Genomic DNA, 24,061 nt, shown 5'->3' with positions numbered 1-24,061 from the left:
TTTCCCTGTAATATGAAGAATGAATTTTAAGGGGGTATTGTGGACCCTAGTTATTTATCAAAGAAATAAGTGATGACACCAATTGTTGTTCAGTTGTGTGCAACTCTTCTTTCTTACCCTAGATGGAGTTTTCTTGGCAAAGATACTAAGTGGTTGCCTATTTCCTTCCTTAGCTCATTTTACAGATGGGAAAAGTGAGGCAAACGGGGTTGCTCAGTGTCACAGAGCTAGTTATTTAAGACCAGTTTTGAATATGGGAAGATTAATTTTCCTCACTGACCAGACATGCTATTCAGTGTACTACCTAGCCTCCTTACCTGTCCTTATTATCAGTAGAATGTAAATTCATTGAAGATAGAGAGTATGCTATTTTTGTCTTTGTATACCTAGCATTAAGTCCAGGACCTTACACATAGTAAGGGCTTACTTAATACCTATTGGTTTATTACTTCATTCAGTAATTTCTTATATTTCTTGGAATGTGTCAGGATGAAAAGAGTTGTTTTTATTTTTAAAGTGAGGAATTACAGTGAGAACCAATGGGAATGTACCAATTCATATATCCCATTATATTTCTGTAGCAGAGTATGCAATAGTGAGTCTTATATTTTTATTCTTTTTTTCCCCAAGTTTAAGAATTGGAATGTAAGCCATTTGGGGAGTACCTTTACTTCGTGGAAATATAGCCCAAGAATTGTTCATTGCCAATCTCATCAAATGTAAGCTCCTTAGGGTAAGAACTAATTTTATTTTGTCCTTGCTCTATATCTAGCACAATGACTGATATGTAAGAGCTATTTAATAAATGCTTGTTGACTGACTGGTTGATTCTGAGAAAAAAAATGTGATAACTGAAAAGGCCAAGTAGAAGTAACTGGATATATTTAAGATTTCTGTTACAAAAGATGGAGGAAGGGAATTTAAAGAGACAGAAAAATCAAGAATTCAGTTCAACAAGTATTGGACAGTAGGTTAAAATATGGCATATGAACACACAAAAAAAGTTTCTACCTTCAAGGAGTTTACCTTGCCCATGGATTCACACTGAACTGATGAGAAGATTCAAGTAAAGTATTTGGGATGAATGAAAAGAATAAATAAATTGAAGAAATTTAATTCTTCAAATTGGAAAGTTGTGCAAATCAGAGGTCTTTTAGGCCCTGTGCACACTCAGAAGTTACTTATGTACGCTGTAATAGGGGACTATCAACATTAGTAGAGTTCTGAGGCAGTTCCCCATGTGGAAGAAGTTGGAGAGACTGCCTCCTAGAGATCTGTGATGACATATAATAGAGAGACTTTCGAGCATATATAGACATTATGTAATAGGTCAGGGTCAGCAAACCACCTTTTGAATTTACAGACTTTTTGACTTGTTGCAATTGACAACCATACCAGATACCACATTTAAAAGTTATTAGTTGGTCTCAGCCCTCCTTGTGTCTGATTTTGCTCTTCTGCTGATTTCCTCTAATTGCTGTGAACAGAATGGGCAAAGGCTTTGTTCACACCTGAGGACACCTTATTACCCTGTGAAAAGGATTCTTGGTTTTTTTGGCTGAGATTTTGGTCTTTTATTTTAGGTGAAGGCTACACTCTTTTGAGTTTTGAAAAGTCAGAAAAGGAAATAATCTGGGAATTTATGGGTTCAGTAGTCAAGGCTATGTAGGGTTTTACAGCTGGTCCAGCATCAATGGGATGCTTTAGTCCTAAAGAGAAATCTTAGGACTCAGCTTACTAGCAGCTGACATAAGCAGTTATCTGACAGTGATGCTAGATTTGGATATAAAGTTCGTGGGATCCATGTTGTGTAGAAACTGTTTTAAGTCTGAGCCTGCTCTTACTATTGAGATGACTGGGGGAAAAATGCTTGCACTTTTGTCCTTATTGGTAGTACAATAGCTAGAGCTCTGGGCCAAGGTCAAGGAGGCCTGAGTTCAAAGCTGATTTCAGATACTTATTAAGTTGTGTGACCTTGGACAAGTTAAATAACCTCTGTCTGCCTCAGTTTCTTCAATTTTAAAATGAGGATAATAACAGTATTTAACAGCATCTAAAAATATTCCTGGATAGGGATAATAGTAGCATCCTAAGGTTGTTGTGAAAATAAAATGAAATAATATGTTTTTAAAAAGTGCTTAGCATCGTATCTAGCACATAGTAGGTACTATAAAAATATTTATTCTATTCCCATATCCCTTCTTCCCTTATTATTTTCAAAATAAATATCCCTTTTTAAGAGCTAATCTATATTCCCTAATTAAATGAAATTGGATTGCTAGTCACTAGCTAACTTGTGAGCCAGTTGCTAGTCACTGGCTAACAGTGAGGAGAACATAATGGGAATGGGGACTCAAGCATTAGAAAAAACTTTCATGGATACTTCTAGAATCCTAAAAGGGAGATGTAACCAGCATTGTTCTGGGACAGTAAATCTGGAGAGTACCACTTAGTCTGGAAAATTTTAACAGGTTTAAGGAACTTAAACTTTTTTGTCTCTTTTCTGTACTTTTAAATTTCTGTGAATGTGAACTTGAATAAAAGTGATAGGCTCTATCTTCATCTTTGCTTCGAAGGAGCCCTTTTTCTTTAAGTATTAGCTCATGGGTGACTCAGGCTAATTCCAAAGAATTAGTGATGGAAACAACCATCTGCATCTAGAAAAAGAATTGTAGGGACTGAATGTGGATCACAACATAGTATTTTCAACATTTTTGTTGTTTGCTTGCTTTTTTTCTCATTTTTTTCCCTTTTTAATCTGATTTTTCTTGTATAGCATGATAAATGTGGAAATACATATACAAGTATTGTTCATGTTTACATTTAGGTGTGAAAGGAAGGGAAGGAGAAAAATTTGGAACACAAGATTTGCCAGGGTGAATGTTGAAAACTATCTTTAAGGCATGTATTTTTAAAGTAAAAAGCTATTATTAATTTAAAAAAAGAAATCCTGGCCTGGGGCAGTTTAGCCCAGGAAGTTCAGATAGGAGGGTCAGATCTCACTCCTCCACTGTGCTGCCAGGATGCTCAGGAACTGCTAGCATGGACAGCAGGGGAAGCAGGACTTCTCCTTGGGAGTAGCCCAGGGGAGGTTCATGGTTGCCAACATGAAAGTAAAAATGAGATTATTAATAAAATCTCACAAATGCTTGAAGAAACTTTAAAAAAAAATTAGCTCATACATAATCTTCTGCATGCTGCCTTTCCTGGATCAACTAGTAGTGTCCTTTCTTCCAAACATTTACATTTATCTACTTTATGATCATGATGCATTTATTCATATATAGTCTTGTCTTCTTCATTAGAATGTAAGCTCCTGCATGTAAAGTTTATTTTATTTTTTATATACTTGCATCACCTGTGTCTAACTTGTGTCTAGAATACAATAGATATTTAATAAATATTTGATTTAGATATATTTGAATATTTTAAAAATGTTTTCCCATGTTTTTCCAATACCTTCAATAGGCTCGATAATTTTATATCTCCTTGTAAGAATTACTCTGTAATATGTCCTTCAGCAACAAAGAGGAGATACATATAACCTGAAAAGCTGAATAACAACTTTTAGCATTCTGATAGCATTTTTCTTCCTTGAAGACGATTAAGTTGTCTACAATATAAAACTTTTTTCTGCATAGCTATCACCTCCTTGTATGCTGTTTAATAAATAACATAAGAAATACCTTCATCCCGTCCTAAGCCAGAAACAAAGCACTTATCACCAGGTCTGAAGAGATACTTGGACCAGGGAACACAAGCAGGGGCAGTATTCACCAGCTCACATGTGGTTTTCGTTGGGTGTTTTTGCATTTCTATCAAAGCAATGTCATTTTGATAGGTGACTCCAGTGTACTGTTCATGGATTATCACTCGATTGACCCTCTGGATTCCAGTTCCACTGTTAACTTTTATCCAGTCTAGTAATCCTGTCCATATTTGGTACCGATGTGCTAAATTTTTCCTACAAGATAAAATGGAAAATATTTACTAGAATATATAAACATTTAGTATTGGATTTTTTTATTCTTCCCTTTTTAAAAGGGATTTTTTTCATATTTCCCAAATGTCCTTTCTCTTCATTAGCCCTGAGACCATGTGGCTGCCATTTTATGGAATACAAGTTTAAAAAATTGGCTTTCTCTTGCATTCACAATTTGGGGAGGGAGAGAAGGAGAGAGGACTGATTTTTGTTGACTGGCCTAACAGCACAAATAATATAGTTTATATTATTTTTTCATAATGATGATAATTTTCACAATGATAATAATAGTAATAGCTCACAATATACAAATGTGTATACATGTATATATACATGTATACACATAAAAGAGAGAGAAGGAGGTTGAGAGAAAGAGGGAAGGAGGAAGGAAAGGAGGAAGGGAGGGAGGGAGAGAGAGAGAATATATATGCCTTAAAGCTTAGAAATGAGAGAAATGGAACTACACTGAAGTTAAGTCATTTGGGTTCCTAAAGTGTTCATTCTGATCTTGCCATTTGGGTAGTAAATAAGACTCTCTTGAGTTCTGAATCTTTTTCTGTGTTTGGCAGTTTGATTAAGTCCTGGGGATACAAAAAAAAAGCAAAATATAGTCCCTGCCCTAGAGGAGCTCACATTCTAATGTGGGATATAATAAGTAAACAACTAGCATACAAAGAAAACATATATAAAGTAGATTGAAGGTAATTTCCAAGGGAAGCCACCAGTATTGAAGGAAACAAGAAAAGGAATACAAGGTAGAATTTGTGTTGAATCTTGAAAGAAGCCATGGAGTTCATGAGGAAAAATCAAAGGGAAGAAAGCATTATAGTGCTGAAGTCCACTTGAACTAGCTTGGAAGAGCAGACTGTTAAATTTTCATGGTAACCATCTTATACCTTAGAAGTAGGAAAATAACATAAATCAGGGCTTAATTTACTGTTTTGTTGCTTCTCTAGACTTAAGTGATAGAGAAAGTATGTTGTGGATACTATTTTTTGGTAATATAGTTGTTAAATATTTATGATTAGAAGCAATGAAAAGATGTAGAGGCTGGAAATGAGGGTCATTTATGAGTCTGGTGAAATCTATGGGTCTTTTCTTAGTATGTTTTAAAATATATAAAATTCATAGGTTTACAAAGGAAACAAAAATGTGAAATACAATTATCAAAATAGATAATTTTTTAAAAGCTTATGGACTCCAAGTTAAGAGCTCCTGCTCCCGAGTTTGTCTGGGACACTCTAGATATATCTATAATTATGAGAAAGTGACAATTAAAAATTTTTTTTTCAATTGCTCATATATGCCTTTTCTACCATTACCTTTTTAATCTAATTTCATTGCTCCACGTTATTAAAAATATTTTTACCTGACACAATGTGCAGCAGTCAGGACCCAACAGCCACCAATATAGATTCCTCCACAGTGGATTTTATCACCTTCTTTAATTGCTACCTGCCATGGGAATTGCCCCTACAAAAGATATCTGGAGAGTTATAGTTGCAGTGACATGGGGTAATCAATGATGAAATCCCTCAAATTCCCAAGAGTATCTTCTTTATGAGACCCTTGGATTTTTATTACATATTCTTCTCAAATTTATTTCTCAATCTAGGCTTCTCTAGAAAAATCTATATGGTAAAGACCCTTTATTCAAGTATGTTATTTGGATTTTATTAAGTTACCCTTAAACTCTTCTTTCTTCTTCAACATCCACTGATAAATTAGCAATTCCCCTGGTATAATAACAATTATTATTATTAAATGTGCAATATGTATAATTATATGCAAATATAACAATAATTATGTATAATTCCTCTCTACAATCTCAAAATTTCTCTGGTTCTCTCAATTTATGCAGCATCTACAATCCCTTATTAATTTTCAACTGGACATTTTAATAGTTTTCAAAATATTCTCTATGCCTCCAATCTTTTTCTTCTACAAGATATGGTCAATATAGCTGCTAAATTGATGTTCCTAAACCACAGACCTAATCATGTCATCTTATTGATATAAACTGAAATTTTTTGGGCAAAAATGATGTAAACTGTGTCCTCTTTAACCTTTGGAGGGGCCAGATGTAAACAGTGTCCCCTTTGGGGAGACTCTCAAACTCTGGGAAAAGCACACCTTTCCCAAACAACGTCCTTCCCAAGTTAAGTGGTCCCAGACCAGCCCTTCTCAAGTTAAGTGGTCTCATTCAATTGGAGATCTCGGCCTGAGGCACAGTCAATAGTCCTCTATTGCGTGGCTCAAACTGCTCCCCAGTTCCCAGGTCAAAATTTACCTGATATAATTAAGAGTCTGTTAACCTACCTTTGCCAAATTTCTAATCAGAAGTTTTGCCAGATAAGAAAGCTTTCTTTTTAGTGAAAATAAAAATTCCCTTTTTGCCATACAGACTTTGGATTGCAAATTCTTTCACAAAGAATCTGCAATACCAACCAGAGGGGATTTTTCATCCTCATTTCTCCCACCTCATCATTTCATGGCCTGGTATGGGGATCCCCGAGAGCCTGGTAGAAGTAAGCCCCTTTTTGCTGGTGGACTATTCTATAGTTAGAAGGGAGAAAATCTGAGTTTTCTGAGGCTCCACACCCAGCAGAATTCTCTGTTTAGGGACACTCCTACTGGAATTCCTGCACTTTGACAAAAAGTTCCTTTAATTAGGGAGCGTTTTTGTCACCTCTCTCTCTCTCTCTTGGGATGCCTAGGAGAACAAAGAGCTATAGAATCAGGAAATCTGGGGCTTGTGGCAAAATGGGGCAGTCCATCTTTATTCCTAAAGATTCTCCTTTAGGCTGTCTCTTAAAAAAGAGATAAATTCAGCTTCAAAGATTTCAAGACTAATAAACTCATTTACTTTTACAATGCTGCCTGACCTCAATAAATCCTGGAGAACCTGGGAAAATGGCCCATTAATGACTCAATTAACTACAGCACCATCCAGCAGCTTGATTTGTTTTGCTTTGCAAGTCAAGTTGACTGAAGTTCCCTATGTCCAAGCCTTTATGGCCTTATCTCAAAATCCTGAATTAAGACAACATTTCAGAATGCTGCTGGTAAGATTTATTGTAGGGGAACTGAAGGTAGATAATGACCTTCTAGATGACCCCTTTTTTTTTTCACTCCTTTGGGAGCACAAGGTCCTTCCCCTGTTCCCCATTGCAGTCCTTATCAGAAGGCCTGCAAATGCTTTCCAAAACCACCCTCTTATCCAAAAACAGGCTCTTAGTCCCATAATACCCGATCCTCCTCACCTTCTGAACCAGATTCTGAAGCTGCCCAGCTCCCACTCCTCAGTCCTGCTCACACAAGGAGTGGGATCCCTTTTACTTCAACCTGATCCCTCCCACCTCCTGAACTAGATTCTGAGGCTGCCCAGCCCCCACTCCTCAGTTCTTCTCATACAGTAATGGGACCATCCCCCCAACCCCCTTCTCCTGCTCAGGAGCCTGATTCAGCCACATCTTCTACTCAGGATACTGATTTAGCCACCCCTTCTAAACTCTGCCCCTGAGGGAAGTAGCAGACTTTTGGGGAGGGACACTGAGAGTACAAGTGCCCTTCTCAATGTCAGATCTTTCCCAAATTAAGGAAAGACTGGGCCAGTACTCTGAGAACCCCACAAAGTATATTGAGAGGTTTAAAGTCATTGCCTCCAATTTGATCTTTCCTGGAGAGATGTTAATATCATTATCTCTTTCTGTTGTACTATATAAGAGAAAAAGAGAATCTGCATCCTCCTCTCCTGGTAGATACCTCCCAGGGACTGTTGTTGTGCCTGTCTCAGACCCTGGGTGGAACTATCAGGAGGGGAGTAGTGATAGAGGAAAGGGATCACCTCTTAATCTGCCTCACTGAAGGCATGAAGAGGGGAATTAAGAAGCAGGTTAACTATGACAAATTTAGGGAGATCACCCAAGGAGATAAAGAAATCCTGCCCTCTTTCAGGGCTGTCTTGTAGTGGTTCTAATTTGGACCAAACTTCTCCAGAGGGGACCATTGTTCTCAGTGTGCATTTTATTAACCAGTGTGCCCCAGATATAGGAGGAAGTTGCAGAAGTTAGCCTTGGGCCCTCAAACTCCCATGTCCCAGCTGTTAGAAACAGCTTTTGGAGTCTTTAACAACAGGAACCAAGCTGCAGCAGAGGAGGAAGACCACAGGGCCAGAGCAAGATATAAAGAGCAGGCCCATCTCTTAGCTGCTGCTATTTCTGGGAAACAAAGGAGTTTGTGCTTTAGGTGTCATGGAAATTATTTGAGGAAACAGTTTTCTTACTCTGAGTTTGAGCAGGAGGGACTGCCTAGAAGGGACAAGCTGCCCCCCAATGCCCTGCCCTCCAGAAGAAACTGTTGCTATGGGGGGGAGGGGAGGACTTCTCCTTCCTTCTCAATGTGGCATTCTGGTCTCACTTGCCTCTCCCCACACAGAATGAGGATTGCAGGGGAATTGAGAACTGTCTTGAAACTCTCCTCTGCCTCGCCAGCTTGGTGACCTGTCATTTAAATGCTCATTTCTTATTATTCCCTCCTATTCTGCTCCCTTATTGGGGTGTGATTTAGTGGTGAAATTGGGGACCCAATTTTCTCTTCTCAGACCTCCAGATGACCTTTTTGTGCTGCTCCCAAAGCTCTCCTATATTTCCTCTGAAACCTGGGAGAAAATAGATTTCTCTGCTTTAGCCTTAGCCAGGTTTGAGAGTCTCACCAAAGGGGACATAGTTTACATCCAGCCCCCCCTCAAAGGTTGAAGGGGACACAATTTACATCATTTCCCCCCCAAAAAAATCTCAGTTTACATCATTCTGACTAAAAAAAATATTCAATGACTTCCTTACAGCCTTTGGAACAAAATTGTCCATTTGGCGTGTAAAGTCCTCATACAATTCTGGCTCCCACATACCTATCTCATCTTGCTTCCTATTATTTCTCAACATCCACATTCTCTGTCTCATTTAATCTGCCTAGTAACTGTACATGACATTTTATCTACTAACTCCATTATTCTGTACCATGGTCTCCTGTGTCTTCAGTGCTCTCTCTGCCTTTGAGAATCCTTTCATTCCATCAAAATCCAACTTAGCTGCCATCTCCTACATAAGACTTTTCCTAAATTCTTCCGTTATTAGCACTCTCCCCCTTTTGAAATTACTTTGTATTTAGTTAATAGTAATGATAATTGCTAGTATTTATATAACTCTTGAGGTCTGTATAAGTCTTTACTTATGTTTGATTTTGCTTCTTGAGGACAGGGACTATTTCTTTTTTGTTTTTGAATAGCCTCAGCACTATGCTTAGGGCTCTCAGCGGAGTAAGGATTTAATGTTTGTTAAACTGAATCCAATTATCACTTGCCATCTAGGGGAGAGGGTGGGAGAAAGGGAGAGAAAAAAATTAGAATACAGTTTTGTAAGGGTGAATGTTGAAAATTATCCATGTATATATTTTGAAAATAAAAAGTTTTAATTAAAAAAAAATTTACTCCAATTACCTTAGTTGCAATCTTTCCTCCTACGATTCGTTTCCTTCGAATGTGTGTATTGTTTCTAACACCACAGCTTATTTTGGGTAAAAGAGATTTCAATAATTTTCTTTCTTTTGAGGGGAAAAAAAATAAGATAATAGCATTATCAAAATTGAACTTAGTCATTTCTTGATTATCCCCACTAATGGAAGGGGTCAAAATCACAGGCAATGCAATGCCATCATATTTGCAAATTATATTTGAAATTTTAGGATATTATGTAATTTCACAGAGGATATTTTCTTGATTTCGTTTTCTTGGTCAAGATTTCACTTTAATTTTCTAAGTACACAGTAATTGAGGAGAGGATGGCCTAGAAAAATATTGGTTATGAAAAAATCTAGACGAATTAAAAATGTATAATCCTCTAGCAGATAATAGAATATGCACACTATACAATACTACTATTGTATTCATGTTTTAAATTATTAAAGAATCACTTTATTAGCTTAACAATGATCTGAATCATCAGGGCATGGTCTCAAAAAAAAAAAAAAGAGACAGTTCTATGGCAAAATGCTTCTTTTTTTAAAGATAAACTGTTCCATATAACTGAATTTAATGTCAATGTCTACTTCAGAAGCAATTTTTACTTGTAAAGATGGAAGACTGAGAGAAGCATTATTTTGTAAAGATATGAACCTAGTTAGATTATTCAGATGGAATCTAAAACCCCTCTCCAGAACTCCTTCCCCATCATTCTTTGTTATCTCACCTAATTTTATATATGAGAAAATTGAATCTCTGTAGAGGATTTATGGGAGGGCAAAGACAAGAACTGCACATAATGAGAAGGTGGGCATAGAGTAGGGAAGGAAGAATTCACAAGATGGCAGATCTATCAAAATTTCAAAAATATAGACCAATAAAATTATTCATTATTATAAATGCATGCATGCCCATGACAGATCTACCAATATGCACGGCTTGACCAATAAGCAACAAGCAGAAAGTTTTAAATAACTTACCCTCATCCATATTAACATTCAATATTTCATCTTGTTCTACAAAAAAATTCAAACTTATTAGCACATTTTAGTCATATGAAAATGAAATAATTTAAGCCTTAATACTCTATAGACATTTTATAATTTCATAATGACTTTCCTACAAACTTGTCCTCCCTTAAAAACAAAACTGAAAAAATCTTTCTTTCACCTTCATTCCTGATCTATATAAGGTAAGATCTGTGCAGTTACAGATGATTACCCAGAAATTTTGGTGACTTTAGACAAGAGGATCATTACTTTACAAGCCACCTTATTCAACCCACTCATATCACAGTTGAAAAAACTGAGGCCCAGAGAGATTAAATGTCTAAGACACATAGGCACCAAGTCTTGTGCCCTGATTTTCATATTAGATAAATGGAATAGGTAATAGAAGGAACTTACAGTTCTTTACTAAGAGATAATGCCCATTTGATCTTCATACATTTGAAAGATGTCACCATACATAAATATTTAATATGTGAATCATATAAACATATCATCTTATCTCATCAAGGGATTTTTTTACTTATTTTGTTTTCATCAGAGAGCACTGACTGAGGAATTTCCTCACTGGTAATTACTTCCCTATTCTAACTTTTAAGAGTAGTTACTTCTGGTGAGAAATTTCTTCAATCAATGTTTAACTAACACCTTCTTTATAATTTATAGTCTTAGTGAATTGTCTAGAATTCTGAGATTAAAGTGATTTGCCAAGCTGTAAAGAAGTGCTGAATCTTCATCATATAAAAAGCTTCCTCTGGATGGCCAGTCTTGAATCCAGGTCTTACTGGTTTCCAGATTGGCTCTCTCTATCCATTACACATTTCATTTCTGCCTAAGAGTGTGTATATACATTTCATTCTTCAGGCCTCTAGTATGCAGGGGGCAAATGCAAACTCCATCTTCTTTCTTTTATATTCTTCTAAAATAACAAATGACAAATGGGGCAGCGGTGCATGAATAGAGCACTAGGCCCGAGTTCAAATTTGGCCTCAATCAGTTCTTCACTATGTGACCCTAGGCAAGTCACTTAACCCATTTGCCTCAGCTTCCTCACTGATAAAACAAGCTGGAGAAGAAAAGGACAAATCATTCAAGGATTCCTGCCAAGAAAACCCCAAAAGGGGTCATGAAAAGTTGGTCATAATTGAACAACAAAATGCCAACAGTTAATTTTGTGTTTGTTTACTTTTTTTATTTTTAAAGCTTTTTTATTTTCAAAACATATGCACAGATAATTTTTCAACATTGACCCTTGCATAGCCTTGTGTTTCAGTTTTCCCCCTTCTTCTCCCCAGCTCCTCCTCTAGATGGCAAACAACCCAATATATGTTATCACTGTAATATTTTACAACATTTTAATTGTCAACATGAGGTCTGAATGTCTAATATCCACTGTTCAGTTATGTCTCTTAAGGCAAGGATACAAAAGTGGAGATGGTAGTCCTAAAGGATGATAGCATAGCCATACTTTGTTTCCTCACTCTTATATTCTCCAGAGTAGACTGAAGGTACCTTATTATTTATGAAAGGGATTACTCCAAGCCACTAGACTTCTGAGGCACTATTGAGAGCTCTTAAAGTCTTCACAAAATCATGTCATCAGAAACATAGGATCTCAGACTTAGAATGGATTTTAGAGGCCATGTAGGCCAAAGCAGTTCTGAATCAAAATCTCCTTTTGGTTAAGAGCTAAAAGATAACTTAAAAGTAATCAAATTCAATGTCTTAATGTTACAGAGAAGGAAACAGAAGCCTTCAGAAGCTAGATGGCTTAGAATCTTAGTCCCAGCTCTAGAGTTGGAAGAGGCATTGGAGGCTGTATAGTCCAGTGTGGGTTAAAAACAGCAGAGCTAGGATTTGGACCCAAATATTCTGATTTGCAATTCAGTGCTCCTACCATTATGTCACATAGTATGCCAGTTAAGTAGGCATCTGGTCTTTGCTTGGGGATCTCCAATGAAAGGAAACCTAATACCTCGAGGCTTCTTTTGGAGGCTCTTATTATTAGCAAGTTTTCCCTTACACAAAGCTTAAATTTGCCTTTTTGTTGCTATTCATTGGTTGTTGCCCCACAAAGTTGTTGTTGGTTTTTTAAACTATTGATTACTCTAAAAATAAAAGAATTTAGGAGAAGGAATTATAAACAGGTTAAGTGTCTTTAAAAAATTCTATGCTTATGGACATCAAATCTACACAGAAATTTTTACTTTAAATGAAAGTAATGATACTTTACCTTGGACTTCATGTTCAGAATTTCTAGTACCTAAAAGTAAAACATCAAAATATCATAAAACATAAAAAAACACAATGAAGAGAAAACCACACCGGAATGCTATATTCTATTGTTGGTAGCTAAAAAAATATATATATATTAGTATGTCAAGTCAAATCATGCTCAGATGCAGCAAATAATGGGGTTTTATACACACACACACACACACACACACACACACACACACACACACACCAAATCTGATATGCCATGGAATAGAATGACCCTAAATTCAAAAAGTCAAAAACTCATTATGCTTAAATCAAAGTCTAGAGCAGAAGCCTGCATCTTGGTCATCCATATAAGCCATAGACTACATTAAATAGGAGACAGAAGTTAGGAAGAAATTTCTCAGGGACCCAGATAGCAAGACTTACAAAATTGTTGCTGATCTCCACTGGTAGAATAGATCAGTGAAAACACAATTCTAGATAAATATACACAGCCATCCATTCATATATACATCTTGTATTCTATCTATATAATATAAAACAATGTATAGTGTAATCTTTCAAATACTGTTCAAAATGGTGGTTTTAGTACCATGAATGGTGAAATAAATGTAATATTTACCTTGAACTGAAGTTGAGGCTATCAAGTCTAGATATAATAAAGCAAAATGAAATATATATAATTAGAATATAACATTATATGATGAAAAATGACCCCAATTATAAATCACATGGATTTATACAAGCCAAATTTGAGGAAAAATACAGTATTGAGGAATAATACTGTATTTATAATTGTCAAATTTTCTATACTATTTAGAATGGCAAGAGAAACTATAAAATGGATTATTTGGGTCAATATTAAATGAAAATTGTATTTGATGTACTTTTAGGAATGCTGTTAGCATTGCTTTAGAATAATTCTAGAAGAGTTTGGCAGAGCAGTGAGTCAGATGGAGAACAGGACTAACACAGCCCCTGAATGCTCATTAGGACCAGGATAATGATGAATGGAGTCAAAAACAAGGTCCCATACAGGGTTAAAGCAATGAAGGGAAAGCATGTCCAACACATTCCCTAATCTATCCATCTACCAGCTCTTCAGGCCCTGGCCCCTACCTTGTCCAAAAATTCACGAATTTACTAATTACATAGGCAGTTATTTCCAGAAAAGGTTGAATGTGGGAATATTATTAAAAATCACCAGACATTTTGGCCAAGTTGGTTGTGGTTTTAACTATATTAGAATATCAGGTTTAGTTTTGGATTTAGAGGAAAAAACATTTTAAGCTCCAGACTTTACCAAGAGGCCCAATAAAGTAAAAGAACCAAAACTGACCCTTTTTCTCCCGTATCACGCAAGCTATCAATCCACAAAGACAAAAACAAAACAGTCCCTGTTCATCAGGAACTTACATTTTGTCAAAGGAGACTACATATAGAAAAATAAGCATATATACAAAACATATACAAAATGACTGGGATTTTTTTTGGGGGGTGGGAGAGACAACTTCAGTTTGAGAAAGGATCCAAGAAAGCCTCATATAAAGGAGATATTTAAGCTAAGCTTTTAAGGATATCTCCCTACTTGCAAATAAGGCACCAGAGAAGTAGCTGGGCAAGTTATCTTGCCCAAGGGTAGAGCCAAGATAGCAGAATAAAGTAATCTGCCAATCTCTCCCCTAAACCTCTCAAAATTCCTTTGAATAATAACTCTTAACAAATTTTAGAGCATCAGAACACTCAAAAAGATGGAGTAGAACATTTTCCAACTAAAGCCAATTTAGAAAGTCAGCAGAAAATGTCTGTGATATCACTGTGGGAATCCAGTATGCAGTTCTGCTGTAGGCTGTGCCAGTGCAGCCGCAGCCCCAGCCCCGTGCCAGTAAGCAGGACTTGAAACGTCAGCAGAAAAAGTCTGTGACAACAGGGTGGGAATCCAGTGTGTAATCCCCAGCTCAGGCTGTGCCAACAAAGCCCTGATCCCAGCCGTGATCTCAATTCCAGTGCCAGCACCTTTAGCAAAACAGGACCCTGTTGCTTTAGCACAATGGATCTTACGGCTACAGTGGGGCACTCTTAATAGCTCCAGGGCAGAAAAAATAACTTGTGGTCAGGTCTGTAGAAGTATCTCTGAAAACAGCTGTACAAAATCCTTGCAGCTTGGGACAACATACCCTCCATCCTAGAAACAGAGCCCTACTTTAACAAAGAGTTAAAAGCCATGTAATAGGCTAGGGAAATGAGCAGACAAAAAAACAATTTCTGATGATAGAAAGTTACTATAGTGACAATGAAGATCAAAACACATACTCCAAAGTCCTCTGTCAAAAATAAGAATTGGACTCAGACCATGGAAGAACTCAAAAAAGATTTTGAAAATCATGTTAAGAGAGATAGAAGAAAAATTAAGAAAAGAATTGAGAGACGTGGAAAAGGAAATACAAAGAAACTAATGAGAAAAAGAATGCCTTAAAAAGCAAAACTGACTAATTGGGAAAGGAAGCATAACAGCTCACTGAGGAAAATAATTCCTTAAAAATTAGAACTGAGCAAATGAAAGCTAATAACTTTATGAGAAATACAATAAACCATTACAAAAAATAAAAAATAGAAAAAATGTGAAATATCTCATTGGAAAAGCAATTAACCTAAAAAATTAGATCCAGGAGAGATAGGTTAAAAATTATGATCTACATGTGATCTACATGATCTACATCATAATAAAAAAAAGTGCTTGGAGATAATCTTTCAAGAAATTATTACAGTCTTGATATTGTAGGACCAGAAGGCAAAACAGAAATTGAAAGAAATCACTGATCACCTCCTAAAGAAGAAAATATTTCAAGCATCCAGAAAGAAACCATTTAAGCATAGTAGAACCACAATCAGGATAACATAAGGTTGAATAGCTTCTTCACTAAAGAATGGGAGGGCTTGGATATGATATTCTGGAGAGCAATGGAGCTAGGGTTACAACTAAGAATCACCTACTCAGCAAAACTGAGTTTTAGGGGAAAAGTGAAAATTCAATGAAATAGAGGGTTTTCAAGTATTCATGATAAAAAGACCAGAGCTGAATGTAAAATGTGATTTTCAAATATAGGATTCAGGAGAAACATAAGGAGGTAGTCAGGAAAGTTATATCATAACGGACTTAATAAGATTTATTTGTTTACATTTGTACATGGGAAGATGATACTTATCACTCAGAATTTTCTCATTATTATTATTATTATATTGAAGACGTGTATATATAGAGAGGGCACAGGTGTGAGTTGAATATGAAGGGATAATATCTAAAAACTGATGAAAATAAGGGGTGACATAGAAGAATAAACTGGGAGGAAAGAAAAAGGAGACGTGTAATGATGTAAATTATCTGCCATAAAAAATAAAAAAAAACAGGCAAGAAAAAGCTTTTATAGTAGAGGGGGGGAGGAATGGGTGAGTAAATGAACTTTTCTCCTATCAGAATTGGTTCAAATAACTTAACTCAATATAGGTATAGAAATTTATCTTACCCTAAAGGAAAATAGGAGGGGAATGGAATACAGTAAAGGGGAAAGGTGATAAGAAAAAGAATATAGTGGGGAAGGGAGTGGTCAGTAGCAAAACACTTTTGAGGATGGAGAGGGTGAAAGAAGAGAGAGAATAGAATACATAGGGAGAAATTCAATTAGCAACAGTAATTGTGGAAAGAATTTTGAAGGAAGTTTCTTTGATGAGATCTTATTTCTCAAATATAGAGAGAACGGAGTCAAATTTATAAAAAATTAAGAGTTATGCCCCAATTGATAAATGATCAAAAGATATATTTATTACTCTATAAATTCATGCATATCCTTTGATATAACTATACTACTACTAGGCATGAATGCCAAAAAATTTTTAAAAAGCTTTTTTTTTTTAAAGAAAAAAAATTTATATGTAAAAATATTTGTAACAGCTCTCTTCTCAAGACAAAAAGTTGGAATTTGAGGGATTGACTCTCAATTGGGGAATGATTAAATGAATTGTGGTATGTGATTGTCATGAAATATTATTGTTCGATGGGAAATGATGAGAAGGATGCTGTCAGAAAAAAACCTGGAAAGTCCTCCATGAACTTAAGAAAAGTGAAATGTAGTATATACAAAGTAATAGCAATGTTCTAGGATGATGAGCTATAAATAACTTTGCAATTCTCAGCAGTAAAATGATCCATGACTATTCTGAAGCTCTTGTGATGAAAGAATACTATCCATTCCCAGGGAAGAAACTGATTGTATGTCTGAATACAGATTAAAGCATACTTTTTCTCTGCCCTCCCCTCAATTTATTTATTATTTTTTGAGGTTTTGGGTTTTTTAAATTAGTGTGGGAGATCTATGTTTTCTTTCACAACATGACTTTTATGAAAAAAAATAATAAAGTGCTTTATAAATATAATCTCAACAAATAAATAAATAAATGGAATCTCATTTTGTCCTTACAACAACTCCAAGAAATAGGTACTAATTTTATTCCCATTTTATAGATGAGGAAACTGAAAGAGATGGCAGTTCAATAATTTGTCCCAGAGACACAAAGCTAGTAAATATCTGAGGTTGGATTTAAATTCAAATATTTTTGACTTAACATCAGAATATTTACCTTGAACTTCAGAGTGCCCCACATCTAGAAATAAAGCACAAATATTTCAATGTAGCAGAGATAATTTTTTAAGAAAACTGAAATGTTTTAAAAAATGATGCCAAATCAGTATTATATACACTCACATATATTTATATAGTCCAGTATTAACGATATGACAAAATCTGTTGTATACCAATATAGTCAACTTATAACCTGCACTACTAAATGAAGGCTGTGTAACAGATAAGGGAAATCCCAGAAAGAATTCATAACTTATTTTAATAATTATTTCCATCCTTTTCCCAGCTCTTTCTTTACAGAAGATGCTAAGGAACAGCTATTATCATCATTATTAAAAAATATGAAATATTGACTATCTTCAGCTCTTCCTTGCTTTTCTCTGGCAGTATAACAATGAGAGCTCTGCCAATATGCAAGGGCCACAGATTGCACCCAAGAATGGTAAATCTCTCTCTGGATTAGTGGTAGTGATAATCAACTTCAGATATCTTTAATTATTTGATTCTTATTTATGATTTAATTATTTGATTGATATCAGGTTCTCCTGACTTCAGGGCTGATGCTCTACCCACTGCACCACCTAGCTGCCCCTGGCTTATTATTTCTCATAAACTAACAAAGCACATACCTACAACTTTGACTTGAAATTATTTATATTTTAAGAATAAAACAAAAACAATTTTTGCTGGGCTTGAATGGACAATCTCAAATGCTGTAGTTTTAACAGCCAGAAATTCTGTCTTACCAGTAGGAAGAAAAAATGGAAAAAAAATTATTTTTGTCCTTATCTCTAGGAATTCCTCTGCTATAATCCAGAGGATAGAAATGGCATAAGGACTGATTTGAAGGAACATGGAAGGATATTTGAATTCTACCTACCAGCATGCTTCAATTTAAACTTTACTAATTCTGAGAAATGAAATTTTGCTAAGCACACTCACATACTGAAGGTGCCAACTTCTAATTAGTACAAAAACATCAATAACAATCATCCAGGCATACCTATCATGAAGAAAATGTTTGCAACAGTAATTATATTCCAATCATCTCTCCAGTCCATGTATTGGGAAGCAAAGAGCAGGCTGATCTTGACATTTTAATATTTACTTGTATGCCCCTTGGATAGTGACACTACATTTTTTTTAACTCAGGTTAATGAATTAACATTTATTATGTGCTAGACATTGTGCTAAGCATTTGGGATATAAAGACAAAAAGTTCTTGCTTTCAAAAATTTCAAGGTAATGGGAAAAATAAGGGAGCATTGTAGTGCATGTAAATAATAAAAGTTTGGGAATCCCTATATTGGACAGATAAAGCAGAATATCACATTAATCTAAATATAGATTATACCTCTTCCTTCTCAGCTTCCCATTCTGGTTTGGATATGGAACCCAGAGTATCTCTGTGTGTGTGTGTATATATATATATACATATATATATGTATGCGTATGTATATATACATATATGCGTGTATGTGTACTATGTATATATATGTATATATACATACACACATACATACATACATATATATATATACACATATATACATACACACACACACACACACACACACACACAAAAGTTTCAGATCCTCTTCAGGGAGAGACCCAAGCAGAAAAAACAAACCTTGGATATTAGTGACATGGTGGAGAGTTGACTTTCTTCTATATATATAAACTTTGAAACTTTATTTTCTCTCTGGATATCTCCTTGAACCTTTTTTTTTTTTTTTTTTTTTTTTTTTTTTTTTTTTTTTAGTGTACACAAATTATTTTCCTTTCAGAGGTAGTTTTATTTTAGAGATGAGACCTATATAAGGACCAATACAGGTAAGTGATTATAAAGTTCCAAATTACCTTCACAGTTCACTTCATCATCTCCACTAATGCAGTCCAGTTCACCATTACATTGATATTTTTTTGGTATACAAACACCTGATTTACAAAAGAAACCTCCATTTCTACACCCTGTAAGAAAAACAAAATATGTGTGTATACAATTACATGTGTGTTATATATTATAGATATGCAAAGGGTTGTCATTTCTTAAAATTGAAGAAAATGATTTTCAAGTGAATTTATACTTTCTTTTAGATCAAGGAGGCAAGTAACCTAAATACTAATACTGACTTTGCTACTAACAAGTTATGTAATCGTAAACAGTTCTTTAGTCTCTCTAGATATCAGGTTCTCATTCTATAGAATGCAAGGGTCAGACTCTGTAGCTGCTAAGGTCCTTTCCTGCTCTAAGATTCCATGAATTGAAAAAAAAAATTATATAGCATTTTGCTCTTAGAAAAAGCTATTATTCACATCATCCCCAAAACTCCTATTACACTGATTTCACAATCTTATCAGTGCAGGTCTACTTCTGGGTAGGTTTTGGTTTAGCCGTACCTTGAAGGACAGTCCTATGATCTCCGCTTTCCCCTAGATATGTATATACACACATATGAGTGTGTATATACATATATATAAATGTGACTAGATTGATGGAGAGACTTCTGAGAAAGAAAGGATAGAGATTTACCTCTTGATTTACCTCAACATTCTTAGTACTTGATGTTCTAGAGACCAGTAACGATGAACTCATGGTATGAGATCATTCTTAAGTTGAGATGAAATTTTATCTCAATCCTAGGTCACAGAACCTTTTAACTTATAGTGTTCTATTGCTTAAACTAATCTGGATGACTTCCTTGAGTTACTGATTTCTTTGGCAAATAAATTTGCTTGCTAACTATGATTTATTTTGTCTAATAAAACATTTAGTGGGAGGAAAACTAAACTGATCGAGATTAACTAAAGTGTTAGCTTCCAAATGACTAGAGAAAATGGCTTTTATACTAACTTTCTCCCCCTAAAAAAAGAATATACATACAAACTACAGATTTCAGACATATAATAGATATACTATAAATCCAAGCCCAATCACTTCCTTGAAACTGGAGAAGGATGGTGTGAATATCCAACCATGGTAATGCTTATAAAGTTTGAAATCTATTCTTTAAGGAAATGCAGAATGATAGGGGATATTTCAGATCTATCTAAAATCCCTGTTATACATGTATGTACTCCTATACTTCTACCTAGTAAAGTGTGCTCTAAAAGTTATATGCATTTGTACCTTTACAACATAGCTCATCACTTTGGTCTCCACAATTATTGATGCCATCACAAGTTTTCTTCTGTGGAATATACTTCCCATTGACACACTGGAATGAATCACTGAGGAGGTCTACTAAACAAAGATTAAGAAAAACTTCCTTCAACATTTATTCACTTGGTGCTTGGATTATCCATTTAATTTGGGAATAAAAATGAGATATTCATCAAGTGACAAAGGTGCTGGAATTTCAGTATAATTAAGAAGTTCAAGCATAAATACAGAGCTAGCAGAGACCTCAAAGCTCACCTAGTCCAATCCACTAACTTTACAGACAAGGAAACTGAGGCCTAGAGTGATTTGGTGGCTTCTTTTTGATAAGAAGCAGAATCAGGAATTGAACTAGGATATCTGAATCCAAATACAGCCCTTTTTGTGCTACACACACTGTCTTCAATGAATAAAATAAATGTCTTCTGTGAGGTACTATGAAATGAAACTCAATCTAGAAAATTGTTAAAGGTTTCTACTTTCTGAGGAAAGGCTTGGCTTCTACAATCAAGTGCAAATTAAACTTACTGCTAGATGATGGCATATCTTAATTCTCATTCTTTATTAAAAATCTCTGTTTTCCTTTCAGGTGACAACACAGATATTCTCTCAGAGGATACCATTACTTCTGCTTTATCATACAAATACCAAAGCTACTCCAAAACCTAGATAATGTCTCTAAATTTAGTCACATTTAAAAGCTCCCAGGCACTAAGCCTCAGCACATAAGAAAACTTTGCCAACAGGTACTTTGCTATATCAAGTGAGCACAAAGATTAGCCAAGGAATCTACCCACATTAATTTGCAGTAGCAGAGTTGCTGAGTTAGTTTTCTTGTCATAAGATATTTTATCTCATGAACATAGAATGGAAGGAAATAGTTGTCTCTTACAGTAGCCAAGCTGGGCTAATGATATTCATGCCTTGATTTAAATACTATCCCTCCAGCAAAAAATTTAAATTGGTATTTGCATGGTAATTGAAGGTTTCTGGGAATATCTTGGAAGAAAGAGGCTATAGAAACATTAAAGAATCATATTTGTTATCCAAGTTTTCTTCAAAGAGTAGCTCAAATATCATTTCATATATGGAGCTCTTGTCTTCTAGTGCCCTCCTCTGCCAAAAACAATTACCTTCCAAATGTTTTTGTATATATGTATATACCCATATGCATACATGTTGTCTTTTTCATGTAATAGTAGCATAGGTTGACAAAAAGTAGGTTTACAAAAGTTTAGAGTTTTGCAGAAATTTTAAAAAGCTACAGAGTTTTGAAAAGTGCTTTCTATGTTATTTTATCTTATCATGCCTTGACTTTTGCAATAGCCTTCTTGTTGACTTCCTATCCCTTCCAATTCATTCTCCACTCAGCTGTCAAATTGGTTTTCCTATAGGTCTGACTATGTCAGCCCCATCTTCAATAAACTCTAATGGCTCTCACCAGGATCAAATATAAAATCCTCTGTTTGGCTTTTCATAATCTAGCACAATGCCTGGCACATAGTAGGTGAATAGATAGCTGATTGATTGGCTAATTGATTTATGTAAGCTCTCAAAGCAACTATTTGACTGTCTTTGCATACACAGGAGCAGGACAGTCCTAGGCCTATAGTGGTAAGTATATAAATTCCTATTGACTGATTGATTGATTAACTTCTGAAATTTACATCATCAATTTCTTTATTTATGATTGTTAAAGGCCAATTTTGCTTTTGCCAGCATCTTACATCTGAGCTTAGAGTACATATTTTTAGTAATGGATTGATTAAAATAACATTTATATAGCACTTAAAATGTGCTGGACACTGTGCTAAATAAATAATGATTATCTCATTTAACCTTCTTAAGAGATTGGTGCCCCATTTTTCTCAATTTTACAGATGAGGCAACTTAGATGAACCAGAGGTTATGAGTTGCCTGGGGTCACATCACTCCAGGCCCAGAGACTTAGCCACTGAACTACCTAGCTGCCTCTGAATCAAGGACTAGAGGTAAAATATGATAAGAATATTAAGTAAATGTTGTACCAACCTGCTTCTTGCGTATGACATACTACACCAGCCAAATCCTTGCTATTAGCCTTTCTTTTTATTAAAACACATTCTGCCAAAGTAGTCTCCAATCCTCTACAATTTGCTTCTAAACAGTCAGTGATCTTGCCATCAACATCATCAGGGAAATTAAATGTTTTCTTATAATCAACAGCTCCTCTAAAGGGACATAAATAACTAAATTAGTAAATATAACATGCAACAAAGAAAGAAAGAGAGAGAGACAGAGAGACAGAGACAGAGAGAGAATAAGTAAAACAGTTGAGGATAGCTTGCTTACTTTGTATTAATTAATCCAATTAATTAAACTATCAGTTTTTGAACTGTCTAAATGTTTGGATGACATTGATTTTCACTACATGACATTTTTTTTATTTTTTAAAGGATTTTTTATTATTATAGCTTTTAATATACAAAACATATGCATGGTGTTTCTATTGGGCTTATATCCCAAAGAAATACTAAAGAAGGGAAAGGGACCTGTATGTGCCAAAATGTTTGTAGCAGCCCTATTTGTAGCAGCTAGAAACTGGAAAATGAATGGATGCCCATCAATTGGAGAATGGCTGGGTAAATTGTGGTATATGAATGTTATGGAATATTATTGTTCTGTAAGAAATGACCAGCAGGATGAATACAAAGAGGACTGTGAGACTTACATGAACTGATGCTAAGTGAAATGAGCAGAACTAGGAGATCATTATACACTTCAACAACGATATTGTATGAGGACATATTTTGATGGAAGTGGATTTCTTTGACAAAGAGACCTGAGTTTCAATTGATAAATGACGGACAAAAGCAGCTACACTCAAAGAAAGAACACTGGGAAACGAATGTGAACTATCTACATTTTTGTTTTTCTTCCCGGGTTATTTATACCTTCTGAATCCAATTCTCCCTGTGCAACAAGAGAACTGTTCAGTTCTGCAAATATATATTGTATCTAGGATATACTGCAACATATCCAACATATATAGGACTGCTTGCCATCTAGGGGAGGGGGTAGAGGGAGGGAGGGGAAAAATCGGAACAGAAATGAGTGCAAGGGATAATGTTGCAAAAAAATTACCCTGGCATGGATTCTGTCAATATAAAGTAATTATTAAATAAAAATTTAAAATGGAAAAAAAAAAAGAAAGAAATTAAGAAGACCTAAGGAAAAAAAAAAACATATGCATGAGTAATTTTTCAACATTGACCCTTGCAAAAACTTCTGTTTCAATTTTTCCCCTCTCCCCCCTAGATGGCAGGTAGTCCCATACATGTTAAATATGTTAAAGTATATGTTAAATACAATATACACTACATGATATTTAGAAAAAGTTTCCAGAAGAGTTACATAGTATAGGGGAAAGAGTTATAGCCTTGAAATACTGGCATTCAAGAACTACATTTTGGACAAATCACTTAATCTTCTCTAGGACTTAGTTTGCTCATTTGTAAAATAAAGTTATGAATACTTCTTTGTTGATTTCACAAG

The 24,061-nt window shown here is 35.2% G+C and overlaps 1 protein-coding gene across 2 annotated transcripts in view; it reads right to left on the bottom strand.

Annotated features, from left to right (window-relative positions):
• The window catches only part of CFI (complement factor I), a 39,877-nt gene that overhangs the window by 5,075 nt on the left and 10,741 nt on the right, over positions 1 to 24,061 (bottom strand). The window contains exons 4-13 of one of the 2 annotated variants that reach the window (XM_051964814.1): positions 22,559 to 22,737; positions 20,498 to 20,611; positions 19,228 to 19,338; positions 17,366 to 17,389; positions 13,353 to 13,379; positions 12,741 to 12,770; positions 10,481 to 10,516; positions 9,480 to 9,583; positions 5,352 to 5,455; positions 3,687 to 3,964 (exon numbers count right to left, since the gene is read on the bottom strand). In XM_051964814.1, the coding sequence (XP_051820774.1) occupies positions 3,687 to 3,964; positions 5,352 to 5,455; positions 9,480 to 9,583; positions 10,481 to 10,516; positions 12,741 to 12,770; positions 13,353 to 13,379; positions 17,366 to 17,389; positions 19,228 to 19,338; positions 20,498 to 20,611; positions 22,559 to 22,737 (1,007 nt within the window). The remainder of the gene's footprint in view (positions 1 to 3,686; positions 3,965 to 5,351; positions 5,456 to 9,479; positions 9,584 to 10,480; positions 10,517 to 12,740; positions 12,771 to 13,352; positions 13,380 to 17,365; positions 17,390 to 19,227; positions 19,339 to 20,497; positions 20,612 to 22,558; positions 22,738 to 24,061) is intronic. The other variant, XM_051964815.1, reaches the window with a different exon arrangement.

Source organism: Antechinus flavipes, chromosome 6 (assembly GCF_016432865.1).
Source record: "Antechinus flavipes isolate AdamAnt ecotype Samford, QLD, Australia chromosome 6, AdamAnt_v2, whole genome shotgun sequence".
Classification (NCBI taxonomy): domain Eukaryota; kingdom Metazoa; phylum Chordata; class Mammalia; order Dasyuromorphia; family Dasyuridae; genus Antechinus; species Antechinus flavipes.
Note: the sequence above shows the minus strand (reverse complement) of the source record. Positions and strands in the feature narration are given on the sequence as shown.